The sequence below is a fragment of the Esox lucius genome, chromosome 16, assembly GCF_011004845.1.
Source record: "Esox lucius isolate fEsoLuc1 chromosome 16, fEsoLuc1.pri, whole genome shotgun sequence".
Taxonomy (NCBI): Eukaryota; Metazoa; Chordata; class Actinopteri; order Esociformes; family Esocidae; genus Esox; species Esox lucius.
In genome coordinates, this window is record NC_047584.1 from 29,805,513 (window position 1) to 29,823,643 (window position 18,131).

Genomic DNA, 18,131 nt, shown 5'->3' on the forward strand with positions numbered 1-18,131 from the left:
AAAGCCAAGGTTGTATACAAACGTGTGACCACACGTTGGTCGCTTTATTCAAAAGAATCTCTTTGTAACGGTTTGAATGTATTATTATATATTACAATATATTAGACGGAAGGATGAGCAGGCAATGTGATCAATCTCTCTAAGGGAAAAGGATACCAAACATTTAAAAATAAATCCTGTCGTCTACAATCACATTCCATTGCAGTTTAAAGCATGTTATAAAGTTAGCAGCTGGTAGAACCTCATGATTGGTTATACCGTATCATTTTCAACAAGGTCAGTGAACACCATCACAATATCGTGGCAAATCCCTGAACTACCATTATAAGCAGCTGGGGTGACCAGTATGAGGTGATCATCCTAACACCTACTCTTAACTGGGAGTTTTTCTTTTAAAAAAACCTTTTATAACAGGTTTTAACAGGATTCCCAGGACCTTATTTAAAGTGCAATTTGGACACTGGCCCATGGCTCTTTGATAGTACCAGACAAGAGATTGTGCTGGCAGATTGCTTCTTAACTAAACTGGAGAACAACTCAATCAACTTTCAACAGGCCAAAAGGCATGACTCAGATTTTAAACACTCCTGTTAAAGTCGAAACCAATCCAAAGTAGGGCATTAATAAGGTGCCATTTGGGAAGCAGACAGAGAGATGGGAGTTTTCTATCACCGAAAGTGGCACCCTAAACCCTACTTTAATGCACTACAGAGAATAGGGTGCATTTGGTGTGTACTCTATCTAATGCACTACAGAATAAACCACCTGTAGAGTTACAGAAAATATAATTTGTCTTCGCTATTCAATTTCCATATATATAGAAACCGAATATCCTACGACTCTCCATTATAGAAGTAACTTTACTTGGCTGTATTGGGGAGCGTTGGTTTGAATGTGAACTGTTGCTGCTGCAATTCACCAAGCTTCCACATGGAGAATAGGTTCTACAAGCAGCTCCTTTAAGGGCGATTGGAATGCAACAATCAGTGTTTATCCTTCCATTCTTGGGTGCTGATCAAAGGCAGTCCAGGCGTCCACGGGTTTAAGATTTACCGGATCCTTCTCCTGGTTTTAGCTGCGTTTATATCCCTGCCATTATGAGGTGTTGTAGCGGTTCAGCTAATCGGTCACAGCCAATTGAGCAGCTAATTAACTAGTTCTAATTGTTCTCTGTCCGGAAAGGTTCTTTAACTGTTGACTCTTATAATGGGACTTTAAGTATTTTATCCTCATTATGGAAATTAATTCCATACCTTAATCAATAAGGCCGAGTTCCACTGAAACCCTATTCCCTATGTAGTGAACTAGTTTGGACCCTAACCCTATAGGCCTCTGTCAAAAGTAGTGCTCTCTGAAGGCCATATGGTGGCACTTTTTTGTCTCATTATGGCTGATTTCTGGAATGTTTGAAATGTTAACAAGTCATTTTCTGTTTATAGGCTTGTTTGAATGTCTGTGTTCCTGAGTGTATTTGTGTTCACGGGTCGGTATGTTCATGTGTTTGTGTGTGTGTGCGCGTGACCATAACCACACCACCTATCTTTCTCACTCTGTCTTTGTCTGTCCGTCTCCAATCTTACTGTATCCCGCCAGGCTTTGAGCTGTCTCACTGCGAGGACCCTGGCGTGCCTCAGTTCGGGTTCAAAGCCAGCGACCAGGGGCACTTTGCCGGCAGCGCCATCACGTACGGCTGTGACCGGGGTTACACCCTGCACGGGAATGCCATACTGAAGTGCATGACCCAGGAGAGGAGGGCATGGGACAACCAACTTCCCTCATGCATAGGTAATACCTCCATATCCTCCCCCCTAAACCCCCCCATTATCTAGCTCTCCCTCATTCTCTTCCTCACCCGCGCCCCATCTCTAGCAGCCTGTATTAGTATGCGATCTAAGCTGACAGTGAACATCACCGTGCCCTGTGTTAATCCCTGCGATTTACTCCTACATGAGTCCCACTTAATTGGGCCGCGTTGGAAAAACCGCACAGCTTTTTATTTGGTGGGAGAGGACAAATGGGTCTCGTGTTTTCTCCGAAATAATTGATCCCCGAGAAAAGGGGCGATGATGCTAAGCTATTCTTTGGTTCAAGTGATGTTGACGGTAGCTTGTACTATATGTTAAATGCTCTTGATGTGAACCATTCTTTGTTAATCATGAAAGCTTTATGCTCTAGTGCTTTCTAAGAATTGTGAGTTAAAACATTTTTCTTTCTCCCTTTCCCTCTGAGTGATTTAAATCATTTAACGGTGTATTTTATTAACTCATTGATTAGCAACCGTCCAGCCAAATCATCCTTGTTGGGTTTCTGCCAGCACTTCCATCAGGGGAGCAGGTGAAAGGAAGACATATAGATTGCTTTATTTAGATTCAGTCCATGCAGTGCACAAAGAGGATAACATGCTGAAGGTATTCCCTCCAATTTGCTTGAATCTAGCAGGTGTAGAGAAGCCGTGTCTCCGCGATGTCTCGCGGTGATGGATTATGCTAAAAATGGACTTACAAATTCTGCAGGTGTAGCTACAGAAAGGGTCTGTTTATGCCAGTAAGGCTTTTGGTTTCTCTGTTTTCGGTATTAAACATGTATTTATTCAGGCAGATCTCCTATGAGCAGAAGCTGTGTGCTTGTGTATGCAGTGTTTTGGTTGTTAAACAGAGGCAGGCTTAAAAAGATGGAACCATCAGTTTATTGATAGGAAGTCTTTTATATGGCCAGAATAATAAGTAGACTTCAACAGGTCTGGATGGAGGAGTGTTTGGAAATCAGAGAGAGGGGGGTGACAGGGCAACAGAGAGGTTAGAGAACAGAAAGAACGAAGAGAGACTAAGAGAGGGATTGAAAGACTTTGAGGGAAATACAAAAGAAATACTGAAAGAGAGAGAGAGAGAGAGAGAGACATTTTAAAGATGGCTTGCTTGCTTCTATGCTACCTGTAACGGTCCACTGCTCTTGTAAAGCCGTGTAATCTAATTCAACCATTCATTTAGTGTGGATAGTTTTAATATAGCTAAATGGTTAACAATAGCCAGGAGAATAGATAGTTGCCGTGTTAACATGTTCCTATATACCACAGAAATTCATATGTGCAGGAGGGGGTCTCTGTTCCACAGACCACGTACCTTGCTGGACCGTCTTTTCAAGTTAATTAATGGTGTCATTAAGATGCATACTTTAGAGGAAACCGACTTTGCATTCCAAAGTACACCGGGCTCTGTGTTTCTCCGTCATACGCCATTTTGTGACCAGGTGTTGGGACTAGGGGACTTGCAGTGTTTACCGCTAGGCAGGGATATTCAAGCTAGCAGTCATATGGATTCGATTCTCTAGTCTGATTTTGTATTCTCTGTGTTGAATTACGGGCGACAGTCAGATTTTTTATTCTCTGTGTTGAATAACGGTGAACATTCTGGTTCACAATATGTGTCACGTGTACAGTATGATGTGTAAATCTTCCCTGAAGGGCAATATTCAGCTGGCTTACATGCTGGTTGTTGACAACCCGGCAAACAGATTGTGACTTGCGTGTGTGTGTGCATGTGCGCGTGTGCGCGTGTGTGCGCGTGTGTGCCTGCAGCGGAGTGTGGCGGCAGGTTCAAAGGCGAGACTGCGGGTCGTATCCTGTCTCCTGGGTACCCCTTCCCTTATGACAACAATCTTCGATGCACCTGGACCATCTCCGTTGACTCGGGCAACATCGTCAGGTAGCGGCGTGCTTCCTCACGCGTTTCTCTTTTCTCTCTGACCTGTCGGGTGAAGCCGGGGCATTCCCGCGGGGGGGGGGGGGGGGGGGGGGGGGGGGGGCTCTACAGTGGAGGTGTGTCCTAGGATGGGCGTGGTTTATGCATATATGTGTGTTTTTAAATGTAATTCCTGTTCATTTGTTTTGTTTTATTGTCGTCACCTGTTGAACACTGGCAGTCTGGGATACTGGTTCTCTTTTTTCTTGTCAGTGCTGTTCAGAACTGTGACCTTAAGGGCTGAATGAGCTTCTCAGAAAGCCCAACGTCACCTCCAATAAGCCACTCCGTCGAATCTGATTGGCTGCCGCCTTCCCATTTTAACGTTTACACGGGGACTCTCTGGGATCCTTTTTGAAAGGGAAGCATTCTGCTGGCATGGCAGTCATTACAGGCCATCAGAGCAGATGAACGCAGTCCTGTACTGCAGAAGGAATATTTTACTTGAATACATGCATTACATCTCGTAATTACAATACATTTTTAGGTATTTTTTCCAGTCTTGTGAAATGATTTACTTTCGTAATTAGATTAGAATTCCTAATGCACCATTTGGTTGTTGCCTTGGGAAGCATTTATACCTCTACCTTTTTACCATGAAATTAAAATGCTAATGTGTAATAGTATACCGGTCTCTGGTACTTGGCATATCCCTAGCAATCAGTGCATTGCAATATAGCCTTGTGCATTTCACAATCTTTTTCCAGATTAACATGGATTTTGCAGTGCGATTAACAGTCTAAATACAATGATTTTAACTGCCCCGGTAGGTACTGTGCTATCTCAAATCATTTTGGTGAATGCCTGACTGTGCATTTGGTTTGTCTAAGCCAATTTCTATTCACGCCCACCACTGCCAGCCTTCAGTTCCTGGCAAATGAGTCATTTGGACTCAAACTTGATTTGAAATTGAAGTATCTCTGCTGTTGCTCTAAGTCATGCCCCCTCTGTCCTTGACAAAGTCTATTTAAGACACATACGTTGTTGGAATTTAAATTTTACAAACACAATTTGTGGTGCATGCAATATCAAGAGAACTTTATTCATGGGGTCCCAAAAAGAGACTTGATTAAGTCCTCCTTCAGAATCACATGGAGGTAATACATTTATAATTCTAAATAGAATCAGTTAATAGGTTCGGTTGTTTACAAAACACTGAATCTGTCAACTGCGCTGCCATATTAATCTCTATATACTACTTTCCAAGAAACAAGTTATATCACAACTTTGTAGTGTTAGAACTTTGTGCCATTTAATTGCAAAAAATTTATATTTGCACACTTTTTAATCTTTTTGCTCAAAGTTTCATGTCGTTTGTCTAATAACATCCAATCCTGTCTATATCCAATCCCTTCAGCCTTCAGTTCCTGGCTTTCGACACGGAGGCGTCTCACGACATCCTGAAGGTGTGGGATGGTCCCCCGGAGAATGACATGTCTCTACGGGAGGTGTCGGGGTCCCTGCTCCCCCAGGGGATCCACAGCACCCTCAACGTGGTCACCATCCAGTTCGAGACCGACTTCTACATCACCAAGTCAGGCTTCGCCATTGAGTTCTCAAGTGAGTTCAGCGCTTCACAGACAAAATGCATTGGTTTTTCTCCTCCCGTTCCACTCTATAAAACATAGTCCCAGACAAACTGAAGAGCAAACTGCTTTTTATGTGAGAAAGGCACAGTATTTATTATATTCAATAGTTACTCCATTATCCCGCTGTCTCAGTGTTTGATCAGTTTTGAGGTAGGAAGCCATCCGGTGCCTAAAAACAATAATGACTGTTCCTACGTGAAACCAAAGTTCTTTCAAACTCGGACAGTTGTAATGTCCTACCCGGCATCAAGTAGGAAGCCGTGGACAATGTGTTTGTTGAGGTCTGTCCTCAGCTGTGACCTGGAGCGGGCGCGGGGGGGGGGTGTACGTATGTACTCCCGCGGCCCGCTGAGCCCTGTAGACCCCCCCCTTCCCTTTTCATCTGAGCCGCTGTGTAACGCACGCCATGTTGTGCCCAGGCTCCGTGGCGACAGCATGCAGAGATCCGGGAATGCCCATGAACGGCAGTCGTAACGGGGACGGCCGGGAGCCCGGTGATACTGTGACCTTCTCCTGTGACCCGGGCTATGAGCTCCAGGGGGAGAACAAGATCACCTGCATCCAGGTCACCAACAGATACTACTGGCAACCCAGCCCGCCAAGCTGCATTGGTGAGCCATTACTGTTGTACTGTATTATACTGTGCTATCCTGTACTATAACATACTGTACTAGCATGTGCTATAATATGCTGTACTATCATGCAATATATTGGACTATAATATACTTTAACTAGCTGCATTTTCAAGCTTTACATGAAATGAGTGTTTCAATCAGCCCTGCTGGCTGCATCGTAAGGCTTTACATTAAACATTAGTAGGAATGTAGTGTGGTGGTACGAGCTACATAAGTGCATGTTTCAGATAGAGGCTTCTAGGATTCTAACCATGACTAATCTGTTTACAACCATAACTAGAGCTTTTCTGTCTTCAGGGCTGCATCCGTGTGGTTTTAAATTAAATGCTACTAACTGCCCCTGAAAAACCGGGAAACACTGATAAAAGCTTCTGCTTGGGATGTACTGTAACTGCCGGTTATTATGTCTTATAAGCTACATTTGTAAGACTTTAAATGTCATGCCTCCCTTGTAAAAGAAGTTCAATGGAACTTCCTGTATGAATAAAGGTTCAGTACTGAACCTTTATATACTGAAGGTTCAGCAAGTGACTTCTAATATAACTGTGGTTAGTCTGTACTCCAAGCTTCATTGGTGTGGCTTTAGAGCAGCTTTTTTTAACCCTGTACAGGTCAGTTGGTGTCCCCCATGGATTGGCTTAAGAAAGACTGACTTTAATAAACCATAATAATTAAGATAGTGTTACTCTGCCCTACTGGCTGAATCGGTGATACTTTACATATGAAACATTACCAGGGAGATTTTCTGTTTGTACATTTCTGTCCTTAAACCACTGTTATGATTAAAGATTTACAATCTCGTGATGGAGACTTTGAGTGTTTGCATGTGAAAAGCACTGCAATTTGTTCTCTGTGTGTGTGTGTTTCTGCAGCTCCATGTGGGGGAAATGTGACAGGATCATCAGGATTCATCCTATCACCGAATTTCCCCCTTCCCTACCCTCACAGCAAGGACTGTGATTGGCTGATCACTGTCCACTCAGACTATGTCATATCCCTGGCTTTTATCAGGTACAGTCATTCATTCTTTAATAAACGACAGGAAAAACTGTTTTTGAGAAAATGGATGAATGAACACTTGTTAATAATAATAATGCATGGCAATGAAGTATTTTTAGTATACTGTACAAATTAGTACATAATAATAAATAAATTAATATAAATCATCATATTTTTTTCACTAAAGCAATCAATTACATGTTTGTACTGTATGTATAAATGTATATATTAAAGATGATTTAAAGGTGACATAAACTATGAATTAATTCAGTGTTCCATACTGGACGTTTGGAGAAGAATAATCCCAGTGGGAAAATGCTTATGGCCGACAGCAGCAGGGGTACATAGTGTATTTCCTGTCACCTGCTGAGTGTCCATTCAGCATATGGAAACTTTGGTAAACAAATAGAAATTGACAGCCTAGGTTCTGTGGTCAGAAGTGATAAAACGACCACACGCTGTTCTCCGGTAAATTTGACCGTTCTTTGCTCCTGTCTGTCTCTAACTCCCTGTTGGGGTCTGAGTCATGTTCCTCTCAAGGTTACCTCGGTCCTGGGTTCTATTCTTGCCCTGTTCTTCTACCTGCTTTTTGGGGTTGCAGGCTGTTGATGTGAGAGAATGAAATTCACTTTTTTCACTGTCACTGGAATTGGGAACATAAGAGCAGCGTAGTTGTCTGATTATTTGTCCTGCAAGACACGGCTGAGGGAGTGAACAGAAACCTCCCAGAAACCCTAGGAGAATGCAGAAAGGATAGGAAGGTGTTATTTCAAATAGGTGTCTTGATTAGATTAGATTTTCTCAGAGCCATTTACATATTTTGTCATAAGCCAAACTCATTAGCTTATAAACTCCAGACTCCCTTCTCATTGCGCAATGTGATTAGATATACAGCAATAGAACAATATGAAATACCTTCACACTACGTTAACACAGCCATTTGGGAACAGTTCTGCCTCCATAATGTTGCAACATCTCAATCTTCTCTATCTCTCTCTTAATCTCTCCTCTCTCCCCCTCTCCTCTCTCCCATTTTCCCTATTTCTTCTTTCTCTCTGTCCGTTTCCCACTCTCTCTCATCTGTTTCCTTCTCTGTGCTCTCTTCTCTCCCCTCTTTCTCATCATCAGACCTCTTCGGGGAGTTTTTCCGTTAGTCAGTCTTTATTTGTTTGACATACAAGAAGCTGAAATTGCTTACCAATGCTTCCCAGACTCTGAATTTGAAATGTTATATACTGAAATCTCTTTTCAACACTGCTGAAATAACCATTTTCAAAACCCAAAGGTCCTTGTTTAGAAAAGCTCTCATATATTTAAACTTTGCTGAAGTAATCATTTCTCTTGTTGATTTGCTGCAATGACAACCTTCTTGTTAATTTGCCCAAATGAACTTTTTTTTTTGTTATTTTCCTAAAATAATCAGATCATTGTCATTCATGACTTTTGCCGCAAATAAATAATTTATATATTTTTTACATAGTTAAAATATAACTAATGTGTTTCATTGCAGTTTCAGCATTGAGCCGAACTACGACTTCCTGTACATATATGATGGACCAGACAGCAGCAGTCATCTGATTGGTAGTTTTCAAGACAGCAAGCTTCCAGAGAAGATAGAAAGCAGTGCTAACTTCATGCACCTAGCCTTCCGTAGCGATGGCTCCGTCAGCTACACAGGCTTCCACCTGGAGTATAAAGGTAGGGAGAGAAGGCGGTGCTAAGCAACGCTAGCATTCCATGTCTATTCTTGGAATGTTAGTTTCAGTTTTTGGGTTCGCATTACAAATCCTGCAGTGGACCATCTTTTGTTTCTCTTCGCGCCGTTCATTTGACACCGATTCACTGATTCAGACACGGTTAGAATGTAAACGTTCAGAGAACCAAGTGTCTGTTAATGGAAAGACACTTTTTTGACTTTCCGACTTTGGTTTGCCTCTTTTGTGCTGTGATATCGATGACGTTTGTTTTTATTTGTGTACAGCATTTAATTTTCATTCTGTATATAATATTTCTTTCTGTATGCAGTACATTTCTGGTAGGCACTGTGTGAATAAATGTTTTAACGGATTGTAACTGATTGTTTAGTGTTTTCCATTTTTACTTTATTAGCTATTGTTAGAAAATGTTCCATTTGTCCTCATTTGGTTTTCAAGTCCAGCATCATCCATCATACATTTGTATTGCATAAGTATTTGATAACAAAGTAAATTTGTTTCAGATTTTCTTGATCAAAGCGTACATTTGGCTATTCCATGACTGAAACCAATTTGTGATGTTGTGGGAGAAAAAAAAGATTAGCAGAAGGCAAGAATTATTCCAACCGTCATTATTAATTTCCCTGTACTTTGTTCCTGTGTCTGAAGCTAAACTGCGCGAGGCCTGCTTTGACCCGGGCAGCGTTATGAATGGAACACGCCTGGGCAGTGACTACAAGCTGGCTTCCACAGTGACGTTCAGCTGTGAGGCTGGGTATCTCTTACAGGGACACTCCACGCTGACCTGCATCATGGGAAACAGCAAGAGGCCTGAATGGGACCGAGCTAAGCCCAGCTGTCAAGGTGAAGCAGGACACACACACACACACACACACACACACACTGCGTAAGGAATTGTAGTCCAGGTGTCAGAGTGAGGGAGGCCATGAGTCGATCATCAATTTGTAGGCTAAACCAATCAGTAGTGAAGTGGGCATTAGTGTGATATCACTCTGGATAAATGGGTTATCGTCTTATGGACAGTTTGTGTGTGCGTTTCTGTGTTTGTGTTTGCCTGAAAGTCAGTGTGTAGTTGACCATGTGTGTCAAAATTTCAGCGTGCATGTGTTTGTCTGAATGTGTGTGTATGTGTGTGTGGGCATGCTTGTTGGTGTTTGTGCGATGGCGTACGATCGTTCCGCTTTGTCAGTTCCATCGACTAACCCCATCTTTTGTGTGGAAGTGTTATGAATGATCCCAAGATGCAAGGCGTCCTATTCCCTACCAAGTGGACCACCAGAGGCTGTGGTTAAAAGCACGGTGTTCTTTTCAGATGAATCTGTCCTGGCGCTCCGGGCTTGTTCACACACAGAATGTCTCATTAGATGGCTCATGGTTTACAGCAACCAGAACCAGGACTGTATCTTCTCACGCCATCCTGCAATTAGGACCAGAATGGATGTTTGGCCCGTGATGGCGGTTGGGAGGGGGGTTGTGGGGGGGGTGTGCTGTTGTTTTGGGTTCAGGCTGACTGGTTGGTGACATCGAGGACCCAGTCCAGCTGGTGCCAGCCTCATCGCGTGTGTGTGTGGTTGTGTTTGTGTGTGTGTGTGGTTGTGTTTGTGTGTGTGTGTGGTTGTGTTTGTGTGTGTGTGTGGTTGTGTGTGTGTGTGTGTGTGTGTGTGGTTGTGTTTGTGTGTGTGTGTGGTTGTGTTTGTGTGGTATGTTCCACTCAGGGACTTGGACCAGCTGGTGCCAGCCTCTCTCTGACAAATGAGATTGTGTTTGTTAACCGTGTTCCCTGCCCACCTGCTGAGTTGTCTGTGTGTGTGTCTGTCTGTGTGTGTGTCTGTCTGTGTGTGTGTGTGTATGTTTGTGGGCCACCTGCTGAGGTGATAGCATTAAAAGCCTCTCAACACATTACCTGCAGAATGAACCGCGTAAGATGTACAGTAGCAGTCAAACTTTTGAGATAACGAGATACACAGATTGTATCCTGTCTGTGTGTTTGGGCAATTCCTCCCCAATGGAAGTTACCGTTTAATATCACGGCTTTGATGTGGTGTGTGTCCCAACACACCAGTTAGATCTTTTGTTTCCCTTTCGTCTTGTCCTCATGACCAAATGGAGGACAGCTGCAAGCCTTTTCTGAAATCCATGAAATGTGGAAATGTATTTGGTCAGAACGCATTCAGTTTTCTACATATCAAGTCTGCTCTCCAGCAGGAAATGATGAAAAATTACAGAACATTTAAAAATTAATCATTCAAATGTTGGAATGCTCAGTTTGAATTTTGGGTGAAATTGCAAAATTATACAATTTTATTATTAGAAATGCATGATTTTGCTAAGAAACATTTATGGAATATAATGATATCAGATACCCTCTTAGATACGTGTCTGTAACTATAGATACTGTAATGGATATTATTGATATTAAGTTAGTGCTGGTGTAGATGTAGACATTATAGATACCAAGATACTGGTGTAGACGTAGACCTAGATGCTAGATACTATAGCTCAGTATATCTGACACTGTATACACCCGTGATAAACCGCTCGGCTCCACATGGCCTGAAACACTACCTAGAATGTCACTGCACTTAGTCCCTTCTTAGAAGAGAGGATGAAAACCAGAATGTTTTTTGGTCCTCCAGGACAGGAAGTGAATCGCCCTGATTTACACATTTATGTAATTGAGCACAAGAGGATATCATATAGTTCCACAGAACTGTGTGATGACACTGAGAGACTGTAAACGGCAATAAACTGAAAGAGGCGAGACCTCAGTGATTTGGAGTGTTGTTGTAATTTAGATGTTGCCACAGTAATCTGAGGAACACAGGATGTGTTTAGATTTTGTGATATAGGGTATTAGCTAATCCCAATATAAAACTCTGATGACGTTTGACTCAAAGATCCAAAAACCACAAATCTCCTCTGCTTCTCTCGTAGGTTTGCTTAGTAAACATTCCACGTCTTTACCTGAAATACCTCATTACGTTCTAGACTGTTAGTCAGCGTTTAAGCGGTCAAAGTAACAGTTTCTCCTCCTAATATTTTCCAGTTCATTTTGCTTACCTGTGCAGTTGTGGCGGTAGGGAAATGCTATTTGCTGATTCCTGTTTCTGAGCCGTAGCTGCACGATGTGTATTTCCCCAGGTACAGGGACGTCATGTTTATGTGTTGTCTCCACAGCCCCGTGTGGAGGACGCTCGACAGGGTCGGAGGGGACCGTCTTGTCCCCAAACTACCCCCATAATTATACCCAGAGCCTTACCTGCGTTTATGACATCTATGTCCCTGGGGACTTCGGTAAGCATTCTGTTGTTGTTGTCGTGCACACACGTGTACACACACGCACACACACACACACACACTGCCAAGCTCTCACTCGCTCTCTGTCCGTCTCTCAAACTCATACACTATCTCTCTCTTTCTCTCGTTCACTCTGTCCGTTAATCAAACTGACTCTCTCCTTCGCTTCTTAATTGTCTCTTCCTCCTTGTCCAGCCAGTTCTCTACCCTCCAGTCTCTATCACTCTCTACATCACTCTCTCCATTGCTTGTGCTTTTATGTCGTGGTGTAACAAAACCATGGGTGCTATTGAGGAGGTGGAGGAGTTATGCTCCTTCAGAAAAAGCAGATATAGCTGGTATAATATCTCCGTCCCAGTGAAGTGTGCCGTGTATAAGGACTGACTTCACCTCATGTTTGGAAGGTTTTGTCATTTGGGGTCAGAAACCATGGTGATTTTTGTCTTCTACTTGTGAACTAAATAATGTGTTTCTTAGTCTTGGTTACATGGTAAAATAGTGTAAAAATAAATGAAATTATCCAATCATTCATGAAAGTTCAAACGGGGAAATGGAAGGAAGTTTGAACGCCCAAAATTGTGTAGTTATCGCTTATAGAGCTACAGATATGTACTACGCGAGCTGCAGAACAATTGAACAATATAACGTTTGGCTTGTTATGACCAGTGCGATAAATAAATGAGAACAGAAGACTTGCTCTCTATGTTATGGTGGAAGAAAAGGTCGGGTGAAAATAAGCCTGGAGTGTAGACGAGATAAACAAACACATCAGACCACCATGCAACACTAGGTTCTGTCGTTACAAATCTTGCACGCTTCTTGAGTTTTTAAATATTTGATTTTATTGATCTGTCTCTCATCGTCTCTTTTTCACTCAGTGGCCCTTGGACTTCACTGAAGTTAGATCCTTTTATTGAGGCAACGTGGGAGATTTTCCTGAAGAGCACGAGATACTTATCATGCTCAGATTATTCTCCTTTTTGACTTGCTGTCATTACAGTTAACATTATTGTGATTCCATCATTGACTACACAGAGAGTCAGAAACCATGTGTTTCCTTAATCCGGCCCTTTTCCATCCACAGTGTGTTAATTTTAAACGTAGTGTTAATGTTAAATGTAGTGTGCCGGTGTTAAACGTAGTGTGCCGGTGTTAAACGTAGTGTGCCGGTGTTAAACGTAGTGTGCCGGTGTTAAACGTTGTGTGCCGGTGTTAAACGTTGTGTGCCGGTGTTAAACGTTGTGTGCCGGTGTTAAACGTAGTGTGCCGGTGTTAAACGTAGTGTGCCGGTGTTAAACGTAGTGTGCCGGTGTTAAACGTAGTGTGCCGGTGTTAAACGTAGTGTGCCGGTGTTAAACGTAGCGTGGTAATGTTAGACATTAGCGTGCTAGTATTAAACAGGACCCTAAATGTAGTGCATTTAGCCTTTTGAGGAACAGCCGTCCAAGCCTTCCTATGAATACTGTATTTGACAAGGCTTCATGGCCGCTCCATAGCTTGCTTAGAATGCTGAGAGAATGGCTTAATGGAGCGTGGAGGTCTGGGAAAATTCCTCTACCTGTGAAAATATCCCATATCCCCTTCCGGCTCCCGTGGGTTAGGGAAATGTCTGTTGAGTGTATTACTGGATGGGGGAATATGGCATCTCACTGCAACACGCTTGAGTTACTTTACCCATGATTCTGTTTCCGTGGATGACTTGGAGGCCTTGAGTTACGTTACACATGATTCTGTTTCTGTGGATGACTTGGAGGCCTTGAGTTACATTACACATGATTCTGTTTCCGTGGATGACTTGGAGGCCTTGAGTTACATTACACATGATTCTGTTTCCGTGGATGACTTTGAGGCCTTGAGTTACATTACACATGATTCTGTTTCCGTGGATGACTTTGAGGCCTTGAGTTACATTACACATGATTCTGTTTCCGTGGATGACTTTGAGGCCTTGAGTTACATTACACATGATTCTGTTTCCGTGGATGACTTGGAGGCCTTGAGTTACATTACACATGATTCTGTTTCCGTGGATGACTTTGAGGTCTTGAGTTACATTACACATGATTCTGTTTCCGTGGATGACTTTGAGGTCTTGAGTTACATTACACATGATTCTGTTTCCGTGGATGACTTTGAGGCCTTGAGTTACATTACACATGATTCTGTTTCCGTGGATGACTTTGAGGTCTTGAGTTACGTTACACATGATGTAGTTTCCGTGGATGACTTTGAGGCCTTGAGTTACGTTACACATGATGTAGTTTCCGTGGATGACTTTGAGGCCTTGAGTTACGTTACACATGATGCTGTTTCCGTGGATGACTTTGAGGCCTTGAGTTACATTACCCATGATTCTGTTTCCGTGGATGACTTTGAGGTCTTGAGTTACGTTACACATGATGTAGTTTCCGTGGATGACTTTGAGGCCTTGAGTTACGTTACACATGATGCTGTTTCCGTGGATGACTTCCCAGTGATTCCTGGCCAAAGAGACACTTAAAGCTGATGTCTGTCCCAAATGGTACCTGGCACCCTGTTTAGTCCTGTTCAAAAATAGTGCCATAAACGGGGAACTGGGCCCTGGCTGGAATATTGCTGTTCCAGTCACATGAAACAGTGAGCAGAAACACGTATACAGCAAAGTTGTTGTAGGTTTGTTGTTTCTTGTTGTTGCCATTGTGGTTGTTCCGTCTGTTCTTGTTGTTGTTGATTTTGTTAGCTGACAAAAAAAACTATGCTGGCTTGATTCGTTTTTTTGCTGTTGGTTGCCATTTGATTTGTTTTTGACAAATATGCTGTGCATGCAAATACCCAGACACACAGCTAATGTTTTTATGGTAATGATGGTGTTTGTCATGACAGAACCCAGGGCCAGGCCTAAACAGCTGATGGTTGTTCTCATGACCGAACCCAGTGCCAGGCCTAAATAGCTGAAGGTGGTCCTCATGACAGAACCCAGTGCCAGGCCTAAATAGCTGAAGGTGGTCCTCATGACAGAACCCAGGGCCAGGCCTGAATAGCTGATTGTGTTTTAGCCTGCTGAATGTTCACTGTTTTATACAATATAGAAGCAGTCCCAAATACTTATTAATTATACATAACCTATGACCTGCTCACATATTGTATGTAACATTTCTTATAATAATAAAGTAACATTCATTCTAAATAAAAAAAAAAGTCCTGTGTTGAAATGAAACTCTGGATGTAATGGGGTCATTCGGTTGACATAAACTGCATCCATACCTTCCTAACACGCCTTCTGTATTCTATAGACTGAAAGACTATTGTTATGGACAATATTCTACACCATTATAACTCAATCCCTTTTGAAAAGTGGCCCTCACCTGACTGACCCGGTTAAGTAACCGCAAAATAAGATGAAAGGCTTTTTTCTGTCCACTGCAGAGTACAAAGAAATGATTAGAATCTGCTGTTGTGTTGCTGTGTCTTGGTTTCCGTCTTACTCACACTGGAGGCTCCTGGAGCTATTCCACCGTAATGAGCTCCTTTATTCATTCGTACTAGATGATGGATGATCAGTCCGTTATACGTGGCTGCAGACAGCCTGCAGGTTAAAGCGTGGGGACCAGGAACCAAAAGGTAGCCCGGGTCCGTGCAGCTAAGCTAACTGAGCATAAAGCATGCCACGCAAAGATTGTGGGTTAGCTTCCCACGCGGGCAAGTGACTGCTGTATGTGGCTAATGTGAAATGGCTTTGAATCCCTGAGGGGAAAAGGGTGAAAAAAATCTGTTTGTTGTCCTTAAGCAAGGCACTTCATTAGTCCCCTTTGAGTTTCCCTGAATACGAGCTTCTGCCAAATGACCTAAAATATCTTGTAAATGCATTCTGCAATCTGTAATGTGTAGCAGATAATGTCGTACATTAAATCGTAATAAAAACCATAGCAGGTGGCAGAGGCACACAACTCTGCCATAAAAAAAAAAAAAAAAAAAATACCTTTGATCATGAATCATTAAAAAACAATAATAAAGAATTAAAAAACCATCATGAATAATTAAAAACCAAACACTGTGATGTTCGGGTCATGTTGGACCTCCAGCAGACCTCAGCCGCACTCATCCGCTCTCCGCCCAGGATGTCGTCCGCTCCAGGTTGCTCACGTTGTAACATAGGACTGATCAGGCCCCTTATCTCGGCCTGCGTCCCGAATGACGCTCTGTGCACTCTGTAGGGCACCTCTGTTAAACCGAAGGCAGGGCATCGTGCAGGGGCTAGGGTGTCGTTTGGCACGGCGGACGTAATGACACCATGGACATTATAAGGAGGTTCTATATAACACCAATCATCCGCAGCCCGCCCGGCTCGTGTCTTCGGCTCCTTGCCTTGCTAATTTGTTTCCAATATCATTACGATACAGTGTGTGTCTCTGTTGCCCTTTTGTGTTTAATTATTCTGTCAAAAATAATGTTTCCGGACATATTTCAAACAATAGCCTTTCTGCTTTTAAAGGAGATGAATCAGCCGTGCTGGTGTTTGCCTCAGGTCTGTGCTGTTTAATACTCGCGGAATGCATCATTGCCAGTCTCTCTGGGTTCTACCTTTTAGTTCATGAAGGGCGGTTTGGTAACTTTTTTTATATAAGTAAAACTAACTAATTTCCTTTTTAGATTTTTTATTTAACCAGGTGAGAACCACAATGACGACAGTATACAGATAAGACAATACACAGAACTTAAAACAAATACATTTAAAACAAATTAACACCATATAAGGGATTAGTCAATAAACATCGGAGTACACTAAATACAGCAACACAAATGCAGGTAAGTGTGACTGATTCAGCCGGGAGCATTGATCGGAGAGCAGCTGGTTTATTTTACTTTAAGGTCAAAATCTTCTGTAGTTCAGTCCAGTCAGTGGTGGTGGCAAACTGAAATGAACGACCGCCAAAGGATTTCTAGACTGCAGGTGTGACCGGAGTTACTCCCAGAGGTTACTGTTGTAGTAGTGGATGTTATGGAGTGAGCTGTGGTAGATGGAGCCTTTGCCTAAAATGGGCTTGTAAATCGGTACCAGTAAGTGGGGTGTATTTGGTCCACGTGTGGTTTCCTGACAATTGAACACTACTTATTTTATGCTGCATGAATGTCCCAAATACACTTTTGTTTAGTTTTTTTTGGTTTGGATTGAGTTGTGTCCAAAATGCCTCCCAATTCCTCAGATATTGCTTCACTTCGATCAGCCACGGGGACCAGTAGTCATGGTGTGTATGGAGGATTAGGTGTCATTTGTGACACAATGTAGTGTAGATTACTGCACTTGTGCTCTGGGATCTAAAAGGGTGTGGCCGGATTTCCTCGCTTGGTTTAAAGAAAACAATTAAATCCACAATTGTGTTGAACATGGAACTTCAACGCGACGCACTGCTAAGTCCGCGAAACAGCCATTTTACTGTGTCGCACACACGGCGACTTTGTCCCTGTGTGTCTGGATATTGTAATCATAGAAATGCCTCACTTTCTGTTTCAACGCCACAGCGTCTTGGCTTCCGCAAGGCTTTTACGACTACTGCGTGGCGTGCGCCTCACCTGTGCACGTCGCCGCGTGTCACCTGTGTGACAGATTGCCGTAATAAATCTGACCTGTAACGAGTCAAAGTAGCTAGCTTTCCGCGACATGGAGAGCGACTGATTAAGGAAAACCCTTGTTGTTGATTCTCCTGCTGCTCCACACTGTGGAGAGGGTGTGAGCGCGTGTGCGTGTGTGCGTGTGCGTGGTGCGTGTGCCTGTGGTGTATCACCACAGCTCTCCCTCACACACCAGTCATTTCTGGAGTCAGTGAGGATCCTCAAATCCTAATGGCCACCGTGATCCCTGGGAGGACTTATGGCTGTGAGGTGGGAAGGTCCTGGTGTGGGCAGGGGGTTGAGGACAGACAATGGACGTGGTGTGTGTGGACAGGTAGAAATATACTTATGGGGACCAAATGGGCCTCGAATGTTGGTTAATATGACCTCAACTGGGGACATTTTATTTGCTCCCATGAGGAAAAAAAGCTATTATATTTTAAACTAAGGGGATAGGTCAGAGTGTATGCTACAGTCAGATTTGGGGTAGGGACAGGGTTTGGGGTTAGGAGTTCGGGTCAGGTTTAGGGATAAACAAATTAGTATGTGTTTGTGGTGGAGTTGATTGGG

The 18,131-nt window shown here is 42.9% G+C and overlaps 1 protein-coding gene across 1 annotated transcript in view; it reads left to right on the plus strand.

The window, feature by feature from the left end:
* Window positions 1-18,131, plus strand: part of LOC105023500 (CUB and sushi domain-containing protein 3) — a 254,024-nt gene that overhangs the window by 117,040 nt on the left and 118,853 nt on the right. Inside the window, exons 25-32 of the mRNA XM_034286761.1 lie at window positions 1,594-1,785; window positions 3,575-3,701; window positions 5,095-5,297; window positions 5,746-5,937; window positions 6,834-6,972; window positions 8,471-8,658; window positions 9,324-9,518; window positions 11,853-11,969. Of these exons, the coding sequence (XP_034142652.1) occupies window positions 1,594-1,785; window positions 3,575-3,701; window positions 5,095-5,297; window positions 5,746-5,937; window positions 6,834-6,972; window positions 8,471-8,658; window positions 9,324-9,518; window positions 11,853-11,969 (1,353 nt within the window). The remainder of the gene's footprint in view (window positions 1-1,593; window positions 1,786-3,574; window positions 3,702-5,094; window positions 5,298-5,745; window positions 5,938-6,833; window positions 6,973-8,470; window positions 8,659-9,323; window positions 9,519-11,852; window positions 11,970-18,131) is intronic.